The sequence below is a fragment of the Microcaecilia unicolor genome, chromosome 1 (genome assembly GCF_901765095.1).
Source record: "Microcaecilia unicolor chromosome 1, aMicUni1.1, whole genome shotgun sequence".
NCBI lineage: Eukaryota > Metazoa > Chordata > Amphibia > Gymnophiona > Siphonopidae > Microcaecilia > Microcaecilia unicolor.
Genome location: NC_044031.1, coordinates 467,426,396 through 467,451,224, shown reverse-complemented (window position 1 = coordinate 467,451,224; position 24,829 = coordinate 467,426,396). Strand labels below are relative to the sequence as shown.

Sequence of the window (24,829 nt, the reverse complement as noted above, 5' to 3'; positions counted from 1 at the left end):
ATGACCACATATAGGGAGGCAAAAGTTTGCTCTCTATCTCCACCTGCTGGTAGATGGACACAACCCACCAGTCTATGGATTGATCAGCTTGATGATATGGAAGTATACTGTTGCAACCATTGCGACGTGTTTGGCAGTCTCTTATGCATAACTGGGGACAAGACCCTAATGTTAGTGACCAACTTCCAATACAGGGAAATAGGGACTTCCCCCCCGGATTGGAGAAAGGGGTAATGGCTAGATGGTCGGAAATGGGAATCACTCTATTTGAACACTTAATGAATGAAGAGGGGAATCTGCATAGTTTTCAGGATCTGCAGCAGAGACAGGTATTGGCCCAGAGGGATTATTATACATATAGACAATTGCATCATTACTGGCATAGTTTGGATCAGGCAGCCCTGGGCACAAAACTGGGTCAGAAGGTGCGGGAATTCCTGGAAGGGGACGCACATGGACAGGTATCAATATCGAGCCTACATAAAGCCCTGGTCCCACTTGGACCCCCCAGAACATATGAGAAGCTCAAAGACAAATGGAGCAAAGACTTGGGATATGAGCTGAAGGGAATAAATTTTGCAAAACTAATTGGAAGCATACCTGGGCAGATGGGGGGGGCAGAATTACAAGAGAGTCAATTCAGGGTTATTCACCGAGGCTATATAACACAATCTCAGGCTGTAAGGGCGGGATGGAGCTCTGATTCTCAATGCCTTAAATGCCACAGAGAGAAGAACACATTTTTGCATGCATTTTGGTGGTGTGATAAAATAAAAACATTCTGGAGAGCGATACAGGAGTACTTAGAACAACTATTGGGACAAAGGTTACACCCCTCTTGGAGAGGAGTACTTTTGAACAAAACTAATGCATATGGGATATCGGATAAAAATTTGGAGGTATTTTTATGTAAAGCATTTGCAGTGGGCAAAAAATGTATATTGAGACATTGGATGCAGGAAGAACCACCATCTGTATGGTTATGGAGGAATAAGCTACATGAGCTAATGTTGTGGGAGGCAAGAGAAGCATATGACAACTTGAGGAGAAGAAAGAAATTTCTTAACGTTTGGAATCATTATTTACAAAATATATCCCACAAAGCCAGAAGTGCTGTACTTAACAGGCTGGGGTCGATATAATGAAGCCAGAAGCCCATGTGTAAGCAATTAAGGACTGGGCAAGGTTTGACGAGAATGTTAGTAGGAATCATGAAGCTCAAACTCAGAGGTTGTTGCTTCTCATTTCTTGGAAGGGGGGGAGGGGGGGGGGGGGGAAGGGGGGAGGCAGTAAATGTTTTAAAAAAGTGATGGGATAGGCATGTTGTAAGTTATGTTGTTAATATAGAAATATTGGAAAGGATATAAAATGTAAACATTTCATATGCTTGAACTGGAGTATGTCCATCAATAAAAACCGTTTATATATAAACAAATCAATAATACACAGAGTAAAACAAGAGACATAATTATTGGAGATTAATATAAAAAGTTTATTGGTTATGCAATTGTCTGGTAATTGTACAGGACCACATTCATGAATACTTAAGAAGGAAAGGAAGGGGGGGAAGTTTGGGGGGGAATTGGACGATAGAAGTTTTAGGTTCATTAATATATGACGGAATTATTTGTTATTAGATTTATGCTGATGGATACAGAATTGTCTACCATGTGATCTCATCAATAACAATTGTTGAAATATTAAAAGTTAAATATAGAGTACAGTAAAAAGGGGGAGGGGATAAAAGTTATATAAAAATTTGATGACTGTACGCAATGCTGTATTCTTGAAATGTTACTTCGCTGAGTTCTGTAAAACTGCATTGATGCCGCCATGTTAAGGTGGATTTGTACTTTTTGACTTGTCATCAATAAAAACCGTTGAAACATAAATAAAAATCAGACAGATTTTCAAGATTGCAAATTATCACTGTCAACTGATGAGCAAGTTGCAAATAGCAACAAACATTTTGAAATGTCAATGAGGCTCATTTTCAAAGCACTTAGCCTCCCAAAGTTACATAGAAACCTATGGAACTTAGCCTCCCAAAGTGCTTTGAAAATATGCCTCTATATGCAAATGCCAGAAGCCTAAGAAATAAGATAGGAGAAAATATTGCACTAACTAAAAAGATAGATGTAATAGGCATCTCTGAGACCAGGTGGCAGGAGGATAACCTGTGGGATACTGTCATATCAGTATACAAATTATATTGCAGTGATAGGCTGGAATAAATTAGTGGAGGGATAGCATTATATATTAAGGAGGGCCTTGAATCGAATAATTCTGCAGGACACAAAACATATCTTGGAATCCCTATGGATAGAAATTCTATGTGTAAAGGAGATAGTAATAGCAGTGTACTACCATCCACGTGGCCAGGATGAACAGACAGATGTAGAAATGTTATCAGAAATTAGGGAGGCTAACAAACTGGGGAACACAAAAATAATGGGTGATTTCAATTACTCCGATATTGACTGGGTAAATTTATTAGGATTTTGCTCACACCTTTTTCAATAACTCAAGGTGAGTTACATTCAGGTAAACTGGGTATCTAATATCAGGGCATGCCAGGGAGGTAAAATTCCTTGATGAAATCAAGGACTACTTTAAGGAACAGCTGGTTCAGGAACTAACAGAAGAGGCAACAATTCTAGACCTAGTCCTTAGTGGAGTTTATGATGTGGTGCAGGAGCCGCTTGACAACAGTGATTATAACATGATCAGATTTGATATAAACTCTGAAGTACATACAGGAAATCCAATAAGTTAGCATTTAACTTTCAAAAAGGAGACTATGATAAAATGAGAAGAATGGTTTTAAAAAAACAAACTTAGAACAGCAGCTGAAAAGGTCAAACATTTACAGCAGGCATGGGATACTGTTCAAAAATACCATCATGGAAACCCAGGCCAGATATATTCCATGCAGTAGCGTACCTAGGGTATTTGACACCCAACACCCCCTCCAAAATCCAGTACTAGGCATACTGAGAATACAAAACACTCAGGACCTATAGAGCAATTCTACCATACCATAAGCAGTAATTTCTATGAGTCACACAAGAGTGTACCTAGGAAAAGGAAGCATCTTAAACACTGCAGTGAGCACTAGAACATCAATTCACCTATTGTAAAATGAAGATTGTCGATCCTGCATAGTCAGAGCCAACTGAAAGCCATGTCTTTTTCAGACACAGATACACCCCAATTCACTAGAATAAGTAACCATAAACTTTCTGTTTAGACAAAAATGAAACTGAACCCCCAAGAAGCCAGATTCCGCATGCAATGCAACACTACAGAAACCGAAAATGTCCCCTAGTACTGTGCAAAATATAAAGATAGCAGATGTAAATTTCACCACTTTACAAATTAACAAATAGAAATAAAACAAATATAGAAAATAAAATAATACCATTTTATTGGACTAATATATTTAGCTTTCAGAGGCCAAAACCTCCTTCCTCAGGTCATTACAGCAAACTGTTGATACAGTAGCCAATCCTGCCAGAGAATGGGATTTTCTCCAAAGATTAGTCAAAATGTATTAAAATTAGTCCAATAAAAAGATTACCTTATTTCCATGTTCCCTTTATAAACAGTTATTAACACAGCTACAATACTACTTTATCCTAAAGCAAAAAAAAAGAAACAAAAATTATTTACAGTTTGTTGGCTCTGGAGTATGCTTTCCTAATCTTCTCTTCACTCTCTCCCTTCCATCCAGCATTTTCAAGCTGGTCGTGAGCCCTTGAGCTTAGGCCGAGGCCTAGTATAGCTTTTAGGCCAAGGCCTAGGATGGAACGAACAGGTACTATACGCTACCCCAGCTACCAAGCCCTGCAGGAGTGGCCTAGTGGTTAGGGTGGTGGACTTTGGTCCTGGGGAACTGAGGAACTGAGTTCGATTCTCACTTCAGGCACAGGCAGCTCCTTGTGACTCTGGGCAAGTCACTTAACCCTCCATTGCCCCATGTAAGCCGCATTGAGCCTGCCATGAGTGGGAACGCGCGGGGTACAAATGTAACAAAAATAAAATACACACATGCAACCAACTAGCACTTCCAGAAAGGGGAAGACAGGGCATTCAGGTGGGCCTCACGGCCTATCGGGAACCCACTTGCTCAGAATACAGTCATACGGGCCTCAAGGCCTAAACAGAACTGACTCAAACCCAGGGAAGGGAGAAAGAAAAAACGAGGGGTCCCCACAGGGACTAGAGCACCAACACACTAAGTGCTCGCTAAGGACACAAGGGAAAAATGAACTAAGAGAGGTAACTATAGGAAACAAGCCAGGCTGTACCCCACAACACACAAAGGAAATGAGGGGCTGAGACATATGGATACAGAGATCAGAGACCCCAGCAGACAGGGGAGGGAAAAGCCAGCAAAAAATAGAGAGCCAGGCCTGAGATGCACCCCACTCAGAAAGAGCAGTACACAGTAAAAGCGAGGGTAGTGACAGCAAAAGAACTAAAACAGTCACAGGGAAAGATTGCTCCAAACACTCAGCTGCTAGAGGCAGGGAAAATACTGCAGTCAAAGGGTTAACCAGGCTCTGAACAAACCGCAGCCAGAGGCAGGAACACTGCATACAAGGGTTAACGAAAACATAGGGAAAGAACAAACAAACAACCCCCACTGAAAGAAACAAAGGTCCGGAGTCTGCCACAAAGACAAGAAGCATGACAAAATACAAACACAGCACAAGGGTAACTCCAAGGGAAACAAAACAAACAACCTGGAACAGAACGATAAACCAGCTTACCACAAAGCCACAGTCAAACAGAGGAAATCACAGGTGGGGGAAGAGGGGTAATCAGACACGCTGGAAGCAGCAAGCACACTGAGGCCCAGATGCAGTAAACAATCGTTAGAGCCCTTCCCTTACCGATTCCCTTAACGAATTGGTAAGGAACGGGCATACATCAAGGAATAGGAATGCAAATGAGCTGCTCCTTGTAGCTCACTTGCATTCTCTATTCCATCGTTAAACACTCGGCCAATCGGCCGGTCGAGCATGCGCAGAGCAGCCAAGCATTATGCTGGCTGCTTTGCGCATGCCAAATATGCCTCCCTGTGCTGCCCGAAGACGCCGCGCCGCTCATCCCCTCCAATGTGGCTCAGTGCAGTTGAGGACGCCCATCCAAAAAAAACCGTCTATTTTGGCCGTTATTCCCCCCCCTCCCCCCCGAAGCGGCTCAATCCAGAGAACAGTGCAGTTGAGGACGCCCATCCCCAAAAACCGTCCAATTTGGCCGTCATTTCCCCCCCTGCAATAATAAAAACGTCTTTTTTGGCCGTGCTTCACTCAGCTGAGAGACCTGGAAGTCCCTGAGCCAATCACAACGCGTTTAGCATGGCCCTATTCGCCCTCCTGCTCCAGGAATGGCCCCAATTCCAGCCCCTTTCTCCCATCTGAGCCCCCTGACCCAGTCACCACCTGTCTACCCTCAGCTCCCTCGACAGCCCCCTTCTCTCTGCCATCCAGCCCCCTGCAAAGCATTTTAAAAACACCTGAATTGGCAGCGCAGCACCTCACGTCTACCTGTGAAAGAAGCAGATCGCCTTGGGACTTCACTGTGTCCCCGCCCTCCTCTGATGTAACTTCCTATTTCCGCGAAGGTGGGACATGGTGAGGGAAGGCCCGAGGCGATCTGCTGCTTTCACAGGCGGACACGAGGCACTGCCAATTCAGATGTTTTTAAAATGCATTGCAGGGGGCTGGGTGGCAGAGAGAAGGGGGATGTCAAGGGAGCAGAGGGTAGGCAGGTGCAGCCTGGGGACTGCAGCGCAAGCAGCATGAATAAAAAACAGGATGGGGCGGGAGCGGAGCACCCCCCTTTATGCTTACACCCGGGCCGGACTGCCCCCACCACCCCGCCCTTGGTAAGCCACTGATACCATGTATTAAAAAAGGAAGAAGGAAGGCCAAACGACAGTTGGCATGGTTAAAAAGTGAGGTGAAGGAAGCTACTCGAGCTAAAAGAAAAATCCTTCAGAAAATGGCAGAAGGATCCAACTGAAAATTAAAGGAAACAGTATAAGAAATGGCAAGTCAAATGCAAAGCCCTGATAAGGAAGGCAAAGAGAGTATGAAAAGAAGATTGCGTTGGAGGCAAGCACACATAGAGGGGCATAATCAAACGGAAACGCCTATCTCCATGGGCGTTTATCTCCGAGAACGGGTCAGTGAAGGGGCAGGCCGAACCGTATTTTCGAAAAAATGGACGTTTTTGAGCTGGGCGTTTGTTTTTTTTAGCGATAATGGAAACTAAAAACGCCCAGCTCAAAAACGTCCTAATCCGAGCCATTTGGTCGTGGGAGGGGCCAGGATTCGTAGTACACTGGCCCCCCTGATATGCCAGGACATCAACCGGGCACCCTAGAGATCAGTGCGGTGGACTTCAGAAAAAGCTCCCACATGCATAGCTCCCTTACCACGGGTGCTGAGCTCCCAACCCCCCTCCCCCAAAACTCACTACCCACAAATGTACAACACTACCATAGCTCTTAGGGGTGAAGGGGGTACCTACATGTGGGTACAGTGGGTTTTGGAGGCCTCCCATTTACCAGCACAGGTGTTACAGGTGGGAGGGGGTTGGGCCTGGGTCTGCCTGCCTGAAGTGCACTGCGGTACCCACTAAAAGTGCTCCAGGGACCTGCATACACGCAGGCCTCTAGGACTTGTTACTGCTGTATAACATTGGCACACCAGTTGACACCTGAAGACTAATCTCTCTGAAAACGTCCTTTATTGGAATAACCACGTTTACTCACAGTTAACTGCAGATCAGAGGTTCTGCCCCACCACTGGCAACGAGTCTCCCTGGTAGTGAGATTAGCAGGTCAGAGCTGGCAGAATACTGTACAATGTCCTCTTTCAGCCACATTCAAGGTAAGAACTAAGTTCTACTACTACTATTTAGCATTTCTATAGCGCTACAAGGCGTACACAGCGCTGCACAAACATAGAAGAAAGACAGTTCCTGCTCAAAGAGCTTACAATCTAATTGACAAAAAAAAAATATATATATATAAAGTAAGCAAATCAAATCAATTAATGTGAACGGGAAGGAAGAGAGGAGGGTAGGTGGAGGTGAGTGGTTACAAGTGGTTACGAGTCAAAAGCAATGTTAAAGAGGTGGGCTTTCAGTCTAGATTTAAAGATGGCCAAGGATGGGGCAAGACGTAGGGGCTCAGGAAGTTTATTCCAGGCGTAGGGTGCAGCGAGACAGAAGGCGCGAAGTCTGGAGTTGGAGGTAGTGGAGAAGGGAACAGATAAGAAGGATTTATCCATGGAGCGGAGTGCACGGGAAGGGGTGTAGGGAAGGACGAGTGTGGAGAGATACTGGGGAGCAGCAGAGTGAGTACATTTATAGGTTAGTAGAAGAAGTTTGAACAGGATGCAAAAATGGATAGGGAGCCAGTGAAGGGTCTTGAGGAGAGGGGTAGTATGAGTAAAGCGACCCTGGCGGAAGACGAGACGGGCAGCAGAGTTTTGAACCGACTGGAGAGGGGAGAGGTGACTAAGTGGGAGGCCAGGAAGAAGCAGATTGCAGTAGTCTAAACGAGAGGTGACAAGGGTTTTGGTAGAGTGCTCGGAAAGAAAGGGGCGGATTTTACGGATGTTGTAAAGAAAGAAACGACAGGTCTTGGCAATCTGCTGGATATGAGCAGAGAAGGAGAGAGAAGAGTCAAAGATGACCCCAAGGTTTCGAGCTGAGGAGACAGGGAGAATGAGAGAGCCATCAAAAGAAATAGAAAATGGGGGGAGCGGGGAGGTGGGTTTGGGGGGGAAAATGAGAAGCTCGGATTTGGTCATATTTAATTTCAGGTGGCGTTCAGACATCCAGACAGCAATGTCAGACAAGCACGCTGAAACTTTGGTTTGGATGCAAGGTGAGATATCAGGGGTAGAAAGGTAGATTTGGGAGTCATCAGCATAGAGATTTTAGGAAAAGCCATGGGATGAGATTAATGAACCAAGGGAAGAAGTGTAGATAGAAAAGAGGAGGGGACCAACAACAGAACCCTGAGGTACGCCGGGTTCTCTAACGTGGCTAACACATGGAAGGGATCTAAAACTGGCTTACAAAAATGCCCACTACCTCATGGACTACCAGAAACACAACAGGGCACACTCTGACCCAGTAGGCAGGGGGAAAAGCACCATGGGAGAAGAGCCTACCAACTACCAACATCGTGAGACTGTAACACAAGCTAATGAAATCATGGAGTCCAATACCCTACACCTACCACAATGCAATGCTGATGTGACCCTGTACTGCACCCGAGAGCCACATCTGACCCAGGGAAAGGCTGTGAGAGGATCGAACACATTCTGCTGTCATAGAGGTGGGTACGGCATTTGAGGCTGGCATACAGGCTGGGGAAAAAAGTTTTTAAAGTGGGGTTTTTTTGGTGGGAGGGGGTTAGTGACCACTGGGGGAGTCCGGGGAGGTCATCCTCGATTCCCTCCAGTGGTCATCTGGTCAGTTGGGGAACTTTTTTGGGACTTGTTCGTGAAAAAAGGGTCCAAAAAAAGTGACCCAAAATCGCGGTAAACACACCTTTTTTTTTCCCGATTATCAGCTAAAGATGCCCATCTTTCCTCTGCTGCTAACCACGCCCCAGTCCCGCCTCTGACACGCCCCCGTCAACTTTATGTTTAAATCTTTTTATTAATGAAAGAACATATACATTCGTAATGACATTCCACAAAGCTCATATACCATCATTTTAACCTCCTATCCCTAGCTTATCCCCTAACTCCTCCCCTCTCCCCTTCTACTTCCCTCTAACCCTCCCCCCTTCCCCCCAAAATTGAACAGGCCATAAATACATCAAATACATAGTATTACATATTCAATATCTGACTTCTAGATTCAGAGGGCATTGTATTCAGGAATGGGCTCCACCTGTCCATAAAAAGTTCAAACTCTTGGTGAGGCTTCTCTCTAGCCTGTAATCTTTCCATCCTCATTAAGGTTATCATCTGGGTTCTCCATATCTGGATCGAGGGGCCTTTTACTTCGAGCCAGTCAATCAGAATCGTTTTCTTTGCCATCATGATGGCTCTTTTCACAAATGCTAGATAGCCTTTAGGTCCTGGCCGGCTAATCTCTGGTTTGCCGAACAACAGCAGTGGCGAGTATCTCCATTTTGCCTTCCACAAGCACTCTATTTGACTGAGCAGGTTTGACCAGAACCGGACAACTCTCGGACAGTTCCAGAACATATGTCCTAAAGTTGCTCCGCTCCCTTTACATTTGGGGCAGGCTCCATCGGGGGACACTCCCATATGGAAAGCTCTTCGAGGTGGAACATGGAGCCGCAGCGCAAACCGATACTGGAGCTCCCAACAGTCAGCCCAGGTGGTCACCTGCCTCAGAGTTAGTACATGCTCCTGAAAGACATGAGTTGATATCTGTACTGACAGGTCTCTCTCCCAGTCTTTAGCATATTTGGCGTAGTCTAATTCAGATTTAGTATCCTTAATGTGCCTATGATGGTAGAGCAATGGCACCTTCTGTTGTGAGTTCAGGGAGAGTGCGGAGGGTAACTCTTCTTGTACATCTTCTGCTAATGCCTCCCAAGGAAGACCGGACACATAGTGTCTTATTTGCCAGTAAAACAGTTGGTCTTTTGGCCCTAAAAGTTGTGACTCTTGCAAGGTTATGCGAGATTGTAGTTTCCCCTCCTCTGTGATATTTTGCTGTAAAAAGGTAACTCCTCACTCTTTCCATCTGCTAAATATTCTATAGATAAGTCCCGGTGGGAAGGCTGGGTTACCACACAACGGCAACAGAGGGGTCACTTTATGGGAGCAATGATGAAGTTTACAGATCCACCGCCAAGCTTTTTGGGCCGTAGGTAGGATATGGAATGCCTCCAGTATTGGCGATATTTTACATTTCAGACCATGCAACAGGCTACTAAAGTGATATGGTCTAAATAGCTCCAGCTCGATCTTGGTTGCCGAGAAGTCTGTGGTGCCTCTAAACCAGTCGTTTAAGTGTCTCATGGCACTTGCTACAGTTAATGATCCGATATTTAATAAACCCAATCCTCCATATTCCTTTGGAGTGCATACCATAGTAAGAGGTAGTCTCGGCCTTTTACCCCGCCACAGGAATTTTGCCAATGTTGTGTTCAATTTCTTCTCATCTGCACCTTTTAGGTACAATGGTAACATTTGGAACACATAAAGCCAGCATGGCACTATCATCATATTATACAGGGCTATTCGCCCTAGAAGCGAGATGGGCAGCGCCTGCCATTGTGTCAGTTTTGTTATTGTCCCTGAGAGCAAAGGTTGAATATTTAGGTCATAAAGTTTAGCCAAATCTTGCGGGATCTGTACACCTAAATATTTAATTTCTATCTCCGTTTTCAACTGATTTCCCTCCACCTCCCACGACCCCATTCCTAGAGGGTGTACTTGAATAATAGAGGATTTCTGCAGGTTTATCTTAAATCCTGAGATAGCCCCAAAACATGTGGTTCTCTGAATTAAGATTCGCACTAAATTCTCTGGGCTGGTTGTCACTATCAACAGATCATCAGCAAAGGCCATCACCTTAACCCTCTCTCCTCCCACTTCTACACCTATTATTCCCTCCTCTCTAACCAGGGTCCTCAGGAGAGGCTTGACAGGTAACAAGAATAATGCTGGGGATAGAGGACAACCTTGCCTAGTCCCCCGCAGGATGGGAAATTGCGGGGTACGCACTCCATTAACCAATACCGCAGCTGTCGGGTGTGCATATAAAGTTTGAATGGCCTGGTAGGCCCATCCCTGTATCCCTGTGTATCGAAGTGCTGCAAACAAATACTCCCAATTTACACTGTCAAAAGCTTTTTCAGCATCTAGGCTGATCAGCGCTGCTTTTGTCTGTGTTTGTTGACAATGCCCTATTGCAAGTAATAAGCGTCGGACATTCACCACTGAGTGGCGGTTGCGGACAAACCCTGCCTGCTCAGGTCCCACCAGGCAGGGAATATATAGGTGTAATCTATTTGATAGCAACTTAGCGAGTATCTTAATGTCTACATTTATTAAGGAGATTGGCCTGTACGAATCTGCGTATGTTTCTGGTTTCCCTGGTTTTAAAATTAAAGTAATCAAGGCTTCATTTGCGTGCGGTGGAAAGCTTTGTCGTGTCACCGCATCTTCAAGGTAATCTTGGAGGGCTCCTACTACTAAGGGTCCCATTAATTTATAGAACTCGCTGGTGTACCCATCAGGGCCTGGGGCGGAATGTGAAGGTAAAGACTTGATAATTGCTTGCAACTCTTTTCCTGTTATAGGTTTTTCTAACTCACTCGCCTCCTCTTTAGTCAGTTGGGTCATGCCCGCCTTGCGAAAATATTCCTGCATTTCACTCAGGTCTGGGGTTCGCCCCTGCTTATACATTGTGCTAAAAAATTCTTGGAAGACCTGAGCCACCTTCTCTCTCTTATATTGAGATATTCCTTCTTTATCCCTTACCACTGTGATTACGCGGGGTCCTCCTCTGTGTTTAACTAGGCGGGCTAGAAGAGTCCCTTGTCTTGTTCCCAAACCTCTTAAGATTGTATTTCCTGAGAACTAGTGCTTTTGAGGCTCTCTCTTGAAGTAATGTGTTTAATGCTATTTGAGTCACCTGCATTTGTTCCTTACGTTGATTACTAGGGGCCTGAATAAATCTGCGTTTTACCTTTTGGAATTTTTTTTCCATGTTTATAATGGCCCCCGTCATTCTACGCTCTCGTCCAGTTACTTATGCAATTACATCACCTCTAAGAACTGCTTTTGCCACTTGCCAAAATATGGCAGGGCGGTTCTTATACTCGTGATTGAATTCTGCATATTCTGTCCATCTTCCTTGCAAGAATTTCTGAAAATCTTTATTCGATGCTAGGTAAGATGGAAAGCGCCAGCCCGCAGAGTTACGGTCGCTATCCGGGATCTTTAGGTCGGCCCAGATCATCGCATGGTCCGATATTTCTTCTGGGCCAATTTCCACTGCCTCTATTTGTGAAAATATCTTCCTATCAATTAGTATATAATCTATCCTTGAATATGTGCCATGTGCTCTAGATAAATGTGTAAACTCCCGCCCTTCCGGATGTAATGTCCTCCATGCATCTACTACACTGAGCTCCTGCATAAAGTGGTGTAATGCTCTCGCTTGTGGCCCCCCTCGCGCTGCGTGTCTTGGTACTGAACAGTCTAATAGGGGGTCTGCCACTAAGTTAAGATCTCCCAGCAGTATTACAGGTAAGGATTTGTAGAGTAGGCATGTGCGTGCTATGTGGTCATAAAATGTCTTATCATATATGTTTGGTCCATACACCGCTACCACTAGATACTCTTTATGATGTAACCAAAGGTTTATTATCACAAACCTGCCTTGGGGATCCTTGTCCACCAGCTGTGATTTGGCTGCTAGGCCTTTCCTGAGCAGAATAGCTACACCTCTCTTCCTCCCTTCGGCCGATGCCGAGTGTACTTCACCCACCCAACCTTGCTTCAGTTTTTGATGATCCTCTGGGGACAAGCGCGTTTCTTGTAAGCAGACCACATCTGCTTTGTGCCTCTTTAAGGCGGCAAGAATCTTAGTTCGTTTTATTGGCGTGGAAACTCCCCCCACGTTCCATGTCAAGAACCTTGTAACTGTGTTTCTAGCCATAAGATATGTTTGGTAGTTCATTATAACAGTCGTGTATATCGTTTGGAGACTCCGGTTCCCAGCTCACCGGGGCCTCCCTACCTTTCTCATTATGGCCGCTTTCTGATGCTTGTTCCCTTTCATAATTGACAGTCCCCCCCTGAATACTCTGTCGCACTCTCCCATCCTCAATATAGCCCCCTCCCTGTAGCAATACCTCCCGGATCCTGTCCAACGAATAGTCCCTCCCTGCCTCCCCTCCCTCCCTCCCTCCCCCCATACCTTCCTCCCTCCCCCCCATTGACCTCTCACTCTCGTCCCCGTGTGTCGGTTAAGAGAGAGAAGGTCTAAAGATGGCGGGTTCCCCCCCCTTAAATATCACACCTCGGAAACTTGCCTCCTTTAACTGAGTTAATAAATCATATCTTTACAACGTATCTGCTATTAACTTCTTTTCATACATACTGGTATTAACTTTAACTCCATCTAACATAACTGATTAATCTACAATTTCAAGTTCAGTCCTGTTTATCGGCTGTGCCGGCCTCCATGTGAGACTTTACCCCTTTGTGCAGGAGTCCATCAACATCGTCCTGGGCTCGCTGCGGTGTCATATTTTAATCCAGCTTGCGCTTCCTGCGGAGTTGCAAAGGTTCTCCAAGACCCTTCTATTTGCACCTTTAACAGCGCTGGATATAAGAGAAGAAAGTGTTGCTTGTTTTCCACCAGCCTTCTGCAGATGGGGCTAAAGGCTCTTCTTCTCTCTTGTACAGCTAAAGAATAGTCCTGGAACACCTTTATTGGTGACTCCTCAAACTCCATAGTGTCCCATTTTTGCCAGGCCCCTCGCAGTATTTCCTCCTTATGGATAAAGTTATGTATTTTGACAATCACTACTCTCGGTCTGGCTCTTGAATTATTCTGCTTTCCCAGACGGTGTGCCCGCTCCAGACAGAGCGACCCTGCGCTGTCCGAGAGCGCAAATTCATTCTTTAGCCAGCACTCTAGTTGGGTGAGTAGAGAGCGGTCCGGGATTGATTCAGGAACTCCTATTATTCGGAGGTTCGACCTCCTAGATCTATTCTCCAAATCGTCCACTTGTTGGGTTAAGGCGCCTAGCTCCCGCTGCAATTCTTTGATCACAGTTTCCCTGGCCGTCTCAGTGTCCTCAATATCCGACACTCGCACCTCTAATTCCCCAGTTCGTCGAACCGTCTCATCGAGGCATGTTTCCATCCCAGCCAGCTGATCGGATAATTTGCTGAATTGCGGTGCCAGCGCGGTCTGTATCACCTCCATGAGCTGTTGTAGTTGATCGGCATTAAATGTTGTAGTGGCTTCTGGCTTCGGACTCGCCAACATCTTGCCTTCTCCCTGGCCGCGTTGCTTTTCAGGTTCCTTTTTCACAGTTCTATTCGGCATTGCTCTGCTTTCCCACACTACAAAGGGGTCCATAAACTTCAAGTCTATGCAGTTCTTGAGGCTCTTCCTGGTAATTCGTCGCTGTAACGGGGGTTGTGGGTGAGGGTAGCCCGAGAGAGATTAGAAGCACGTCTTCCTCCCTCTCAATCCATCACGTGACCCCCCCCCCCCCGTCAACTTTATTCATTTCCGCGACAGAGTGCAGTTGGAAAAGCCCAAAATCGGCTTTCGATTATACTGATTTGGGCGCCTTTCCCAGAAAAACGCCCATCTCCCGATTTGGGTCGAAATATAGGCGTTTTTCTCTTTCGATTATAAGCAGGATAGTAAAAACTTTTTTAGGTATATTTTATTTATTTATTTATTGCATTTGTATCCCACATTTTCCCACCTTTTTGCGGGTTCAGTGTGGCTTACAATATGAGATGAGTGATGGAAATACAGTTTGTTACCAATTGGTTATGGATTACATTGTGCAGAGTTATGCGAGACAATCGAGGTGTCGTTAAGGAATGTATTAGAACAAGAAGCCAGCAAAAGAAACAGTTGTACCGCTAGATGACCGAGGGGTAAAAGGGGCATTCAGTGAAGACAAGGCCATAAGCAGAGAGATTAAATGAATTCTTTGCTTTGGTCTTCCAGAGGAAAATGTGGAAGAGATACCAATGCCAGAAATGGGGCAATTTGACAAACTGAAGAGTAGCAAATCGCCTGGACTGGATGGTATTCATCACAGAGTACTGATAGAATTTAAAAATGAACTTGCAGAACTGTTAGTAACATGTAATTTATCTTTAAAATCAAGCTTGTTTCCGGAAGATTGGAGGGTGGCCAAGGTAACATCAATTTTTAAAAAGGGTTCCAGAGGTAATCCAGGAAATTATATACCATGAGTCCGACATTCATGCTGGGCAAAATAGTAGAGACTATTATAAAGAACAAAATTACAGAATATATATATATATATATATATATATATATATATATATATATATATAGAATAGATACATATATAGATATATACACACACATATATACAAGGTTTAATGAGATAAAGCCAGCATGGATTTAAGTGCAAGGGGATCTTGCTCATCAATATACTACATTTCTTTGAAGGGGTGAACAAACATGTAGATAAAGGTGACCCGGGTGATATTGTGTATCTGGATTTTTAAAAGGAAGTTGACAAAGTACCTCATAAAAGACTCTTGAGGAAATTAGAGTGTTATGGGATAGGAGGTAATGTCCTGTTGTGGATTAAAAACTGGGCTAGATGGAGCACTGGTCTGACCCAGTATGGCAATTCTTATCTTCTTATAGTCAGTATTCTCAATAGAGAAGTGTAGATAGTGGGGTTCTGCAGGGGTCTGTGCTGGGACCTCTGCTTTTTAACATATTTATAAATTATCTAGAGATGACACAATTATCTAGCACTTACACAAAGTTAATTAGACTGTAAGCTCTGTCGAGCAGGGACTATACCTTCATGTTGAAGTGTACAGCGCTACGTACGTCTAGTAGCGCTATAGAAATGATAAGTAGTAGTAGTTATTCAAAGTCATTAAATTGCAAAAGGATTGTGAAAAATTGCAAGAGGACCTCACAAGACTGGGAAACTGAGCATCCAAATGGCAGATGACATTTACCTCCCTGTTTACTAAGCTGCGCTAGCGGCTGCCATTGTACTAATGCCGATACAGCCCATTTATTTTGAATGGGCTGACATTGCTGTACGGCTTAGTAAACGAAGGGGGGTGAGGGCTATTAATGTGAGCAAGTGCAAAGCGATGCATGTAGGAAAGAGGAACCTAAATTATAACTACATGATGCAAGGTTCCACATTAGGAATCACCGACCAGCAAAAGGATCTAGGTGTCTTTGTTGATGATATGTTGAAACCCTCTGCTCAGTGTGCAGCGGCGGCTAAGAAAGCAAATAAAATGTTAGGTATTTTTAAGGAAAGGAATGGAAATCAAAAATGAGAGTGTTATAATGCCTTTGTACTGCTCCATGGTGCAACCACGTGCAATTCTGGTCACTCAAAAAAGATATAGTGGAATTAGAAAAGGTACAGAGAAGGGCAACGAAAAATAATAAAGGGGATAGGACAACTTCACTATAAGGAAAGGCTAAAGGGGCTAGGGCTCTTCATCTTGGAGAAGAGATGGCTGAGGGAAGATATGATAAAGTTCTATAAAATACTAAGTGGAATGGAATGGGTGGACGTGAATTGCTTGTTTACTCTTTCCAAAAATACTAGGACTAGGGGCAAACAATGAAGCTATAAAGTAGTAAATTTAAAACGAATCAGAGAAAATATTTCTTCGCTCAATGTGTAATTAAACTCTGGAATTCATTACCAGAGAATGTGGTAAAAGTAGTTAGCTTAGCAGGGTTAAAAAAAGGTTTGGCTAACTTCCTAAAAGAAAAGTCCATAAGTCATTATTAAGATGGACTTGTGGAAAATCCACTGCTTATTTCTAGGATACAAAATAGCAGAGAATGTTGAACGAGTCAGCTTTGTAAATAAACTATGTGAGGTGGAGTATCATATGACCAACACAGCTATTTTCATTTCACTTCACGGTGAATCTCTGTTCGTGTATCTCATCACAAACGTCATTGTGTGATCGTCTTGTTCTTGTCGTTGTCTCTCCTGCAGCAACAGATCTTTATTGTTGTATCTTGCCCTTGTATATGCACGTTTCACAACTTTGTGCGGACAGTTCCTTTGTAATAATCTGGTACCAAAAAGTTCAGAGTGTGCCTTATAGACATCTTCTGATGTGCATATTCGCTTGAACCGAAGGAACTGGCAAGGGCAAGATACAACAATAGGGATCTGTTGCTGCAGGAGAGACAACGACAAGAACAAGACGATCACACAATGACGTTCGTGATGAGATACACCCCCGGAGAAGCAATAGCGGGGATTATCAAACATCACTGGGATATAATAAGATCGCATCCCCTGTTCACTGATCATAATGTAAGAACTGCTTTCTCGCGCTCCAGAAATTTGAAGGAAATACTTAGCCCAGCCCTATTACCTGAAATTCCAAGTGTGGCCAGAGAAAGACAAGCGACAACTCGATTAGAGCACTATAAATGTATGAAAACACACTGCAAGACATGCCCAGTAACAATAGAAGGAATAAGTTTTTTAAATGAAGGCAAGGTATATAAGCTGAGAGGCAACACCACTTGCCGGTCAGTGGGCGTCATCTACTACATCAGATGTCCCTGTGAAAAACTTTACATAGGAAAGTCCATGACATCTTTACATGAGAGAATGATTGAACACCGTTCGCGTATATCAGCCCATAATTTAGGAGCCCCTTTAGTCCAGCATTGTGTGGTGAAAAACCATACGGCAGATGATCTCAAATGTATGGTAATCGAGTAGGTCCTTCCTTCCACTAGAGGAGGCGATTTCAATAGAAAGATTACAACGTGAAACATTCTGGATTTTTCAATTGGATACAGTAGAACCTAAAGGGCTGAATACGTATGTCCATTGGGGTTGTTTCTTCTAATGGGGTGACCAGAGCGGAAACACTGCACAGCTGTTTTTGGTTCTGTAATGTTAAAAGAACACCATCGCCATTATGAAAGGTAAGAGAGATGGCACACACAGAAACTGCAGTCAGCAAGCTGGTAAGCCAGGAGCATTTTTTAGTAGATAAATGAGGAAGCAATTAAGCGATTTAGAGGATGACTCCATACTTCCTTTCTTATTAACAGATGTAGTGATACTCCCCCTTGACAAAGCAGAGCGAAACAGGTACCTGTCGGGATGTAAGAGCTCACCAATTTGCACAGATAAGTGTCATGTGCTTAACAAGTCGTTATGAAAGTAACTAAGGAGTTGTAACTATATGCATGTTCATGAATTATGTGAAAGAGATATAGGTAGGTGGGGGACAAGTCTATGATTAAAATACATACACAAGCAGAGATTCACCGTGGAGTGAAATGAAAGCTGTGTTGGTCATATGAGACTCCACCTCACATAAGCTGACTCGTTCAACATTCTCTGCTATTTTGTGTCAGTTTGGACTATTTGTAAAGAGAGCAGAGTTTGGCCAAAGTGGTTTGGCAGTATTTCTAGGATAAGCAGCATAAAATGTATTGTACTGTTTTGGGATCTTGCCAAGTAATTGTAACCTGGATTGGCCACTGTTGAAAACAGGATACTGGCCTTGACGGACCTTCGGTCTGTCCCAGTATGGCAACACTTACGTTCTTACGATGCTGTATCTTTACCAGTAGCAGATTCTGTTACATTAAAGTTATTGTGTAATAGCCAATGGAAGCTCCTTTTTCTTATCCCAGCAGATTCTTCCCGCACTTTTGATTTTCCAGCCTAATTAGCCTAAATCTGTTAATTGTGCCACTACTAGTTTAATAAACTATAAAAAAAATATCAACTTTTTTCTCTCAGAAAACAGATAGTTACCTGCTACTAAAAACAACATATTGTTAGGTAAAGAAGAAAACACCAAACTGACCTCACAAATTCTTTCAAAATTTAGTAGCATTTTAGTATGCTGATATTTAATATACTTTTTATATATATCATACTTTTTTTTTTTTTTTTGGGGGGGGGGGGGGGGGGGGAGAGAGAGAATTGCAATTCTCTTCTGCTCACTTAGTGCAATGTCTATGGACAGTTTGTACCATGAACCAGATAGGCAATTTCAAAGAAAACTATATGCACAATTTTCTCTTGAAAATCTGCTTACACAGGTATATTACCTATTGACTCTGCACTTCCTTCTTTCTGGGGGAGGAGAAAAGGGTACCAATTCTATTGTTTGCATATACTATTGTGTGCTCTTGCTTAAATATGCCCCTAGGAATGCCCCTTTTTGATCCCACACATTAGCCAGTTTTCACATCCAGGGTCTGAAAACTGTCCTGTTTTTGGTTCACTTTAGAAGTGAATCCGTCAAGACACTGAAAGGTTTTCTCACCTTTGCATCTATCACTGTTATATCCATTTTGTACTGGGAAAGATCTGCACCTGGATCTATACTCCAAAGCATATGCTCCAAAGGTGTATCTTAAAAAAAAAATACAAAAAATACATTAAAACAAAGTTTAATAAGCTTTGCAAAGAAAATACATCTTGAACATTTCAGATTTGATACACACTTTTGTCAGAGCTTGTGATAGAATTGGAGAAATAATAGTGCTTTGGTTTTATTTAAATTCATCCACATATGATGTGACCATCACATTTTAAAAATTTACCAGCCTTCAAGAATTCCCCCCCCCCCCCCCCAAAAAAAAACTGTTAGTGACGGATTAACCTTACCTACACAACTATTCAGGCAGTTCCTGGAGAAGTCGGCGGCCCATGGACTGTGTGGTCCTAGGCATGTGGAATGTGAACTGCCGCCCCCACCATAGACGGAGATGGAGTCGAATCAAGAAGCAGTGGCGGCGACTAACTTGGTGCTGGTGGGGATCTCTGCAGCAGACTTGCAGTCCTGGCTTGGGGAAATTAAAACTGAAATTGCATCTGTTAAATCCCAGATTAAAGATGCAATGCAGGAGATAAAGTCAGATCTTGCCAGCATGGGAACCTGTATTGAGCACTTAGAAGAATGTATGGATGGATACGAGGCTCTGATAAGTGCCCAGCGCAGTGGATGATCTTCAGGAGGAGCACCAGGAATTGCTACCTAAGCTGGAGGACCTTGAGAACCACACAAGACATAACAATAAGTAGATTTGAGGTATCCCTGAAGTGGCTCAATATGGTGACCTCACTTGCACAGTGCAACAACTATATTGCTGGCTTCTGGGAGAGAAGCGGGAGCAGCAGGTGGAACCCCCGTTATTGAAGCATGCACACCAGGCCTTGGGTCCTCAGCTCAATGGCGCCCACAGGACGTGGTGGTATGTTTTCAGTGATTTACCGAGAAGGAAGCTATGCTGCGGAAAGCGAGGGAGAAGGGGATCCTAAAGTGGAATGGTTGAGAGGTGGAATTTTTTTTCAAGATCTGGCTGCTGCTACTCTCCTCAAAGATCTTTCAAGGAGGTTACCCGAGCATTTGTTCAGGCGCAACTCCAATACCATTGGACATTTGGTTTGCTGGTGACCCATAATGGGGTCCCCACAAAGTTCCACAGCAGGCAAAAGTAGAGGCTGACCAAATATTTATTATTTACTTTATGGGATATATCTTTTAATGTATTGTTACAGATTTGGATTAAGTATCAAACAGCGATTTTTGTTTTGCAGTTTTCATTTAATTTTAATTCATACTTTGTAAAATCATTCCGTGACTTTATATTCTGCTATTAGTGCATTTTTAATGCATTTGGCAGTACACTAGCAAACATGTTTGCTTTATATTTGTTTTATACTTGTTGAGTTTCTCACAACATCTTTTCTGTATTAACACAACATCCTTTTTTTTATGTAGGTTCATGGTTTTATTGATTGTCTTTTTATTATTTTTTGGGTTTTTTTGTGTTTTATCAATTTATATTTTACTATTGTTCCTCAACAATAAATGTGTATGCTTATATATATATTGTTTTTCAAAATATTTTTTAAATTTACATGTTGTTACTTATCTACAAGTTTTTCATCATATTGTGTATTTTCGAACAGTATTGTAGATATTTATTTATTTTTTATTTTTTGACTCATAGAACTTGTTACTTGACCCCTGATGTAGGCGCTTATATGCGCCAAAACACGGCCCGTGTCGGGTCCTTTCTTTATTTGCATCAATAAAAGACTGTTGGACAATATCTCCAGTGGTGGATTTGTCTTTGGTCAGCCTCTACTTTTGCCTGCTGTGATTCTTTGTCGTAGAGGGATCCCCTGCTTTGTTTTTTGGTCCCCACAAAGTTCACCATGGTGTAGGACACTTGGAATGCACTGGATAAATTGGGCATATGGAGACCTGAGCTTGATCAGTGCCAGAAGGAGATATGGCAGCAGCTGGTTTCCAATGGCAAGGAGTGGAGGGACGCCCTAGATGACAGCATCAGGAGGGACCCCCTGGCCTCAGCCCTAGTGTGAGCTGGGGATTATGGACAGGAGCATATCTGGCCTCTGTATTTGGTGCTTCTCCTCTGCGGGTGCAGAGGTTGACAGTGGACTGTGATCTATGGTTAGGTACAGTACAGGCTTGTTGATATATGTGTGGGGGAGTGGATGGTGAGAGTGACTGTATGGGTGAGTGTATATTTTGTGGGGTTTTCACTTCCTTCAATGCTGTTATGTTCAGAGTACTGAGCCCTTGGACCACAATCGTGGCTCCAACTGCAGCAGACAGATCATTTCTACATCCAAAGAAAATGGGAAAGGTAGGGATCAGCAAAGCTGGACCTCAGGATCAGGCAAAACTGGGGAACCCAGTAACAAGGAAGACTTGTCAGGACCTTAGGAGCAAGCGAGTTGCAAAAGCACTGCAAGAAGGTCCAGGCCTCTGTAAAATATGCCCAGAGCCTTGACATCATCCAGACACGCCCCCAGGAAGTTCCTACTGCAGGTCTGATAAATCAAGGGCTGTGATGCACGTGCACACCCTAGGAGGGTGGAACTCAATAGATGGGGAGAGTGAGGCATCGCCCTGCAGCGAGCCACAATAGAGCGGGGGGGGGGGGGGGGGGGGGGAGAGAAGTCTTAGTGAAGGAGTTACAGTAAGGCCATTACAGCACCCTCTCTTCAAAGGTCCCTCTTGCATCTGGTCCTGGGTTTGTGAGGAAATAGGCGATGGAAACTTTGGAGGACTGGTGCATGGACTAATGCTGCAGGTTCCCATAAATTGTCCTCTGGACCAAAGCCCTTCCATGCAATAAGGTATTGTAACTTGCCTTGACCCTACAAGAATCTAATATGTTCTGGACCTCGTACTCCTTTTCTGGGTCTGTCTCAACAGGTAGTGAGGTGGGGAAGGTTGTGGCCATCTTCCTCAATATTGGTGCTTTCAACAGTGACACATGGAAGGTATTGTAGATCCATAAGTTACTAGGGTGCTTTAACTAGTAGGTAACCAGTCCAATTCAGCAAGTCACCGAGTATGGCCCAATGAAACAGGAGATGAACTGAGTTAAGGGTGCTTTAAGATGCAAGTGTGTGAAAAGCCATATCAAATTCCCTATCTGGAAGCGGGTAGCTGGGTGTCTCTTCTTGTCAGCTTGTTTTGTTGGGTTGTATGAAATAAGAGGTCTTGGATGGTCTTCAAAATCTGGGAAAAAAAAGTAATGGTTTCCTCAACAGCAGGTACTTCTGGGGCCATGGGTATCCGAGGATGCTGTCCACAGACAATCCAGAAGGGGGAAGCCCCAGTGGATGCACTAACACGGTTGTTATGACAGAACTCTGCCCATGGTAGTAGCTGAGCCTAGTCGTCTTGAAGCACTGAGACATAGGCTCGCAAGAAGGCCTACAGACTGATTGATCCTTTCAGTTTGCCAGTTAGTTTGAGGATAGTACCTGAGGAAAAATTCAGTTTTTCTTGCAGAGAGCGATTAAGACTTCCCAGAATTGGGAGGTGAACTGCGATCCTTGGTCTGAGACGATGGATTCAGGGAAGCTGTGCAGCCAGATCTCCTCCAAGAAAGAACTGGGCTAATATGGGTGCATTGGGTAATTGAGAAGCAGTCCACCACTACCCAAATGGTAGTTTGACCCTTAGAAAGGGGAAGATCCGTAATAGAGTCCATAGAAATGTGGGTCCACAGTCTTTTGTGGACAGGGAGTGGTTGTAGAAGACCCCAAGGACAGGCATGGGTAGGTTTCTGGCGAGCACATACAGGACAGGCAGAGATAAAATCTTGAACATCTTCCTTGAGACAGGGCCACTAATAACAGTGGGAGATTAGCTCCACAGCACCTTGAATACACGGGTGGCCAGCAATCTTCGCATCATATCCCCACTTGAGTACGTCTTCTCGCAGTCATTTAGGGACAAAGGTATTGCCTGGCAGTACCGTCATAATAGTGGCAGTTACGATTCGGGTCAGGTAAATGATATGCTGGAGCTCAGGCACCTCCTCGCTGGTTTCCATAGATTGCGATAAGGCATCCGCCTTAGTATTCTTCTCCACTGGTTAGAAGATTAGTTGGAAGTCAAAGTGTGAGAAGAATAAGGAACATCAGGCTTGTCGGGGATTAAGGCGGCAGGCTTCTTGAAAATACAACAGATTTTTGGGATCAGTAAAAACTATGAAAAGGAATTTCGCCCCCTCAAGTAAGTGATGCCATTCCTCTAGCTCTAACTTAACAGCCAGTAGTTCTTGATCCCTGATAGTATAATTCTTCTAGGCAGGAGAAAATTTTCATGCAAAAAAGGCATCTGGAGTGAATTTGGGATAAGATATTGCCAGTCAGAAATGTAGAGGAGTCGACCTCAACATAGAACCATTTCTCAGAGTCAAGATGTTGGAGGATCAGAGCCATCGTAAAGGCCTGCTTGAGGTGGTCATGCGTGGCTATGGCTTCGGGGGGAGGGCAATCCCAGAGTTCCTGCTATGGTGGAGTAATTCAAGATGAGCTTTTTCTAATTCCGCTATATCGTTTTTGAGATATGGCGACCAGAACTGAATGCAATACTCAAGGTGCAGACGCATCATGGAGCGATACAAAGGCATTATAGTATTTTTGGTCTTATTCACCACCCCTTCCTCCTAGCATCCTGTTTGCTTTTTTGGCCGCTGCCGCATACTGAGCAGAAGATTTCAGCATATTATCTACAATGATACCCAACTCTTTTCCTTGAGTGCTGACTCCCAAGGTGGACCCTAGCATCAGGTAACTATGATTCGGATTATTCTTTCCAATGTGCATCACCTTGCATTTGTCCACATTAAATTTCATCTGCCATTTGGATGCCCAGTCTTCCAATATCCTAAGATCTTCTTGCAATATTTCACAGTCTGCACATTTTAATAACCTTGAATAGTTTTGTATCATCCACAAATTTAATTACCTCTCTCGTTGTTCCGATTTCTAAATCATTTATAAATATGTTAAATAGTACTGGTCCCAGTACAGACCCCTGAAGCAATCCACTGTTCACCCTCCTCCATTGGGAATGACCATTTAACCCTACCCTCTATTTTCTGTCCAATAACCAATTCCTAATCCACACCAGAACCTTGCCTCCTATCCCATGACTCTTTAATTTTCTCAGGAGTCTCATGAGGAACTTTATCAAAAGTTTTCTGAAAATCTACTTACACTACATCAACCAGCTCACCTTTATCCACGTTTATTCATGCCTTCACAGAACACATCAGCAAACTCCTGGTAGACCTGGGGTAAGGTCTGTCTGACCTCTATTGCATTGATAGCCACTGGTTTGGAAAGCGAAACAAAATGGAGTTCAAGCAACACCCTCTACAGGAGGAGCCCCAAACCATTATCTGGCCTTGTTCCCAATAGATCTGGGAGTTGTGCCCTTATAGCCAAAGAAGACCCAGGATAATGGGGTTTACAGCTGTCTGCAGGACATACAGGGTTATGGCTTCTCTGTGTAGAACCCTGGTCTGGAGGCTGAGTGGGAGTGTCTTAGTTTTGAGAAGTCCTTGAATGTGACTATAAGGTGGAGGATACTGGGATGAGATGAGGTAAACTCCTGTGTGGGGATATGGTAATGATGAACCAAGGCCTCATCAATGAAGTTACCTGCCACTCTGGAATCTCTGAATGCTGCTGTGAAGAATTCGGGGTCCACATCAATGACTGCTGGGACCAGTAACTGAGTGAGGAGTC

At 43.9% G+C, this 24,829-nt stretch overlaps 1 protein-coding gene across 4 annotated transcripts in view; it reads right to left on the bottom strand.

The window, feature by feature from the left end:
- Positions 1-24,829, bottom strand: part of RBBP8 (RB binding protein 8, endonuclease) — a 278,475-nt gene that overhangs the window by 79,312 nt on the left and 174,334 nt on the right. For all 4 annotated transcript variants that reach the window (XM_030213485.1, XM_030213463.1, XM_030213470.1 and 1 more), the window contains exon 14: positions 19,062-19,150. In XM_030213485.1, coding sequence (XP_030069345.1) covers positions 19,062-19,150 — 89 coding nt within the window. The remainder of the gene's footprint in view (positions 1-19,061; positions 19,151-24,829) is intronic.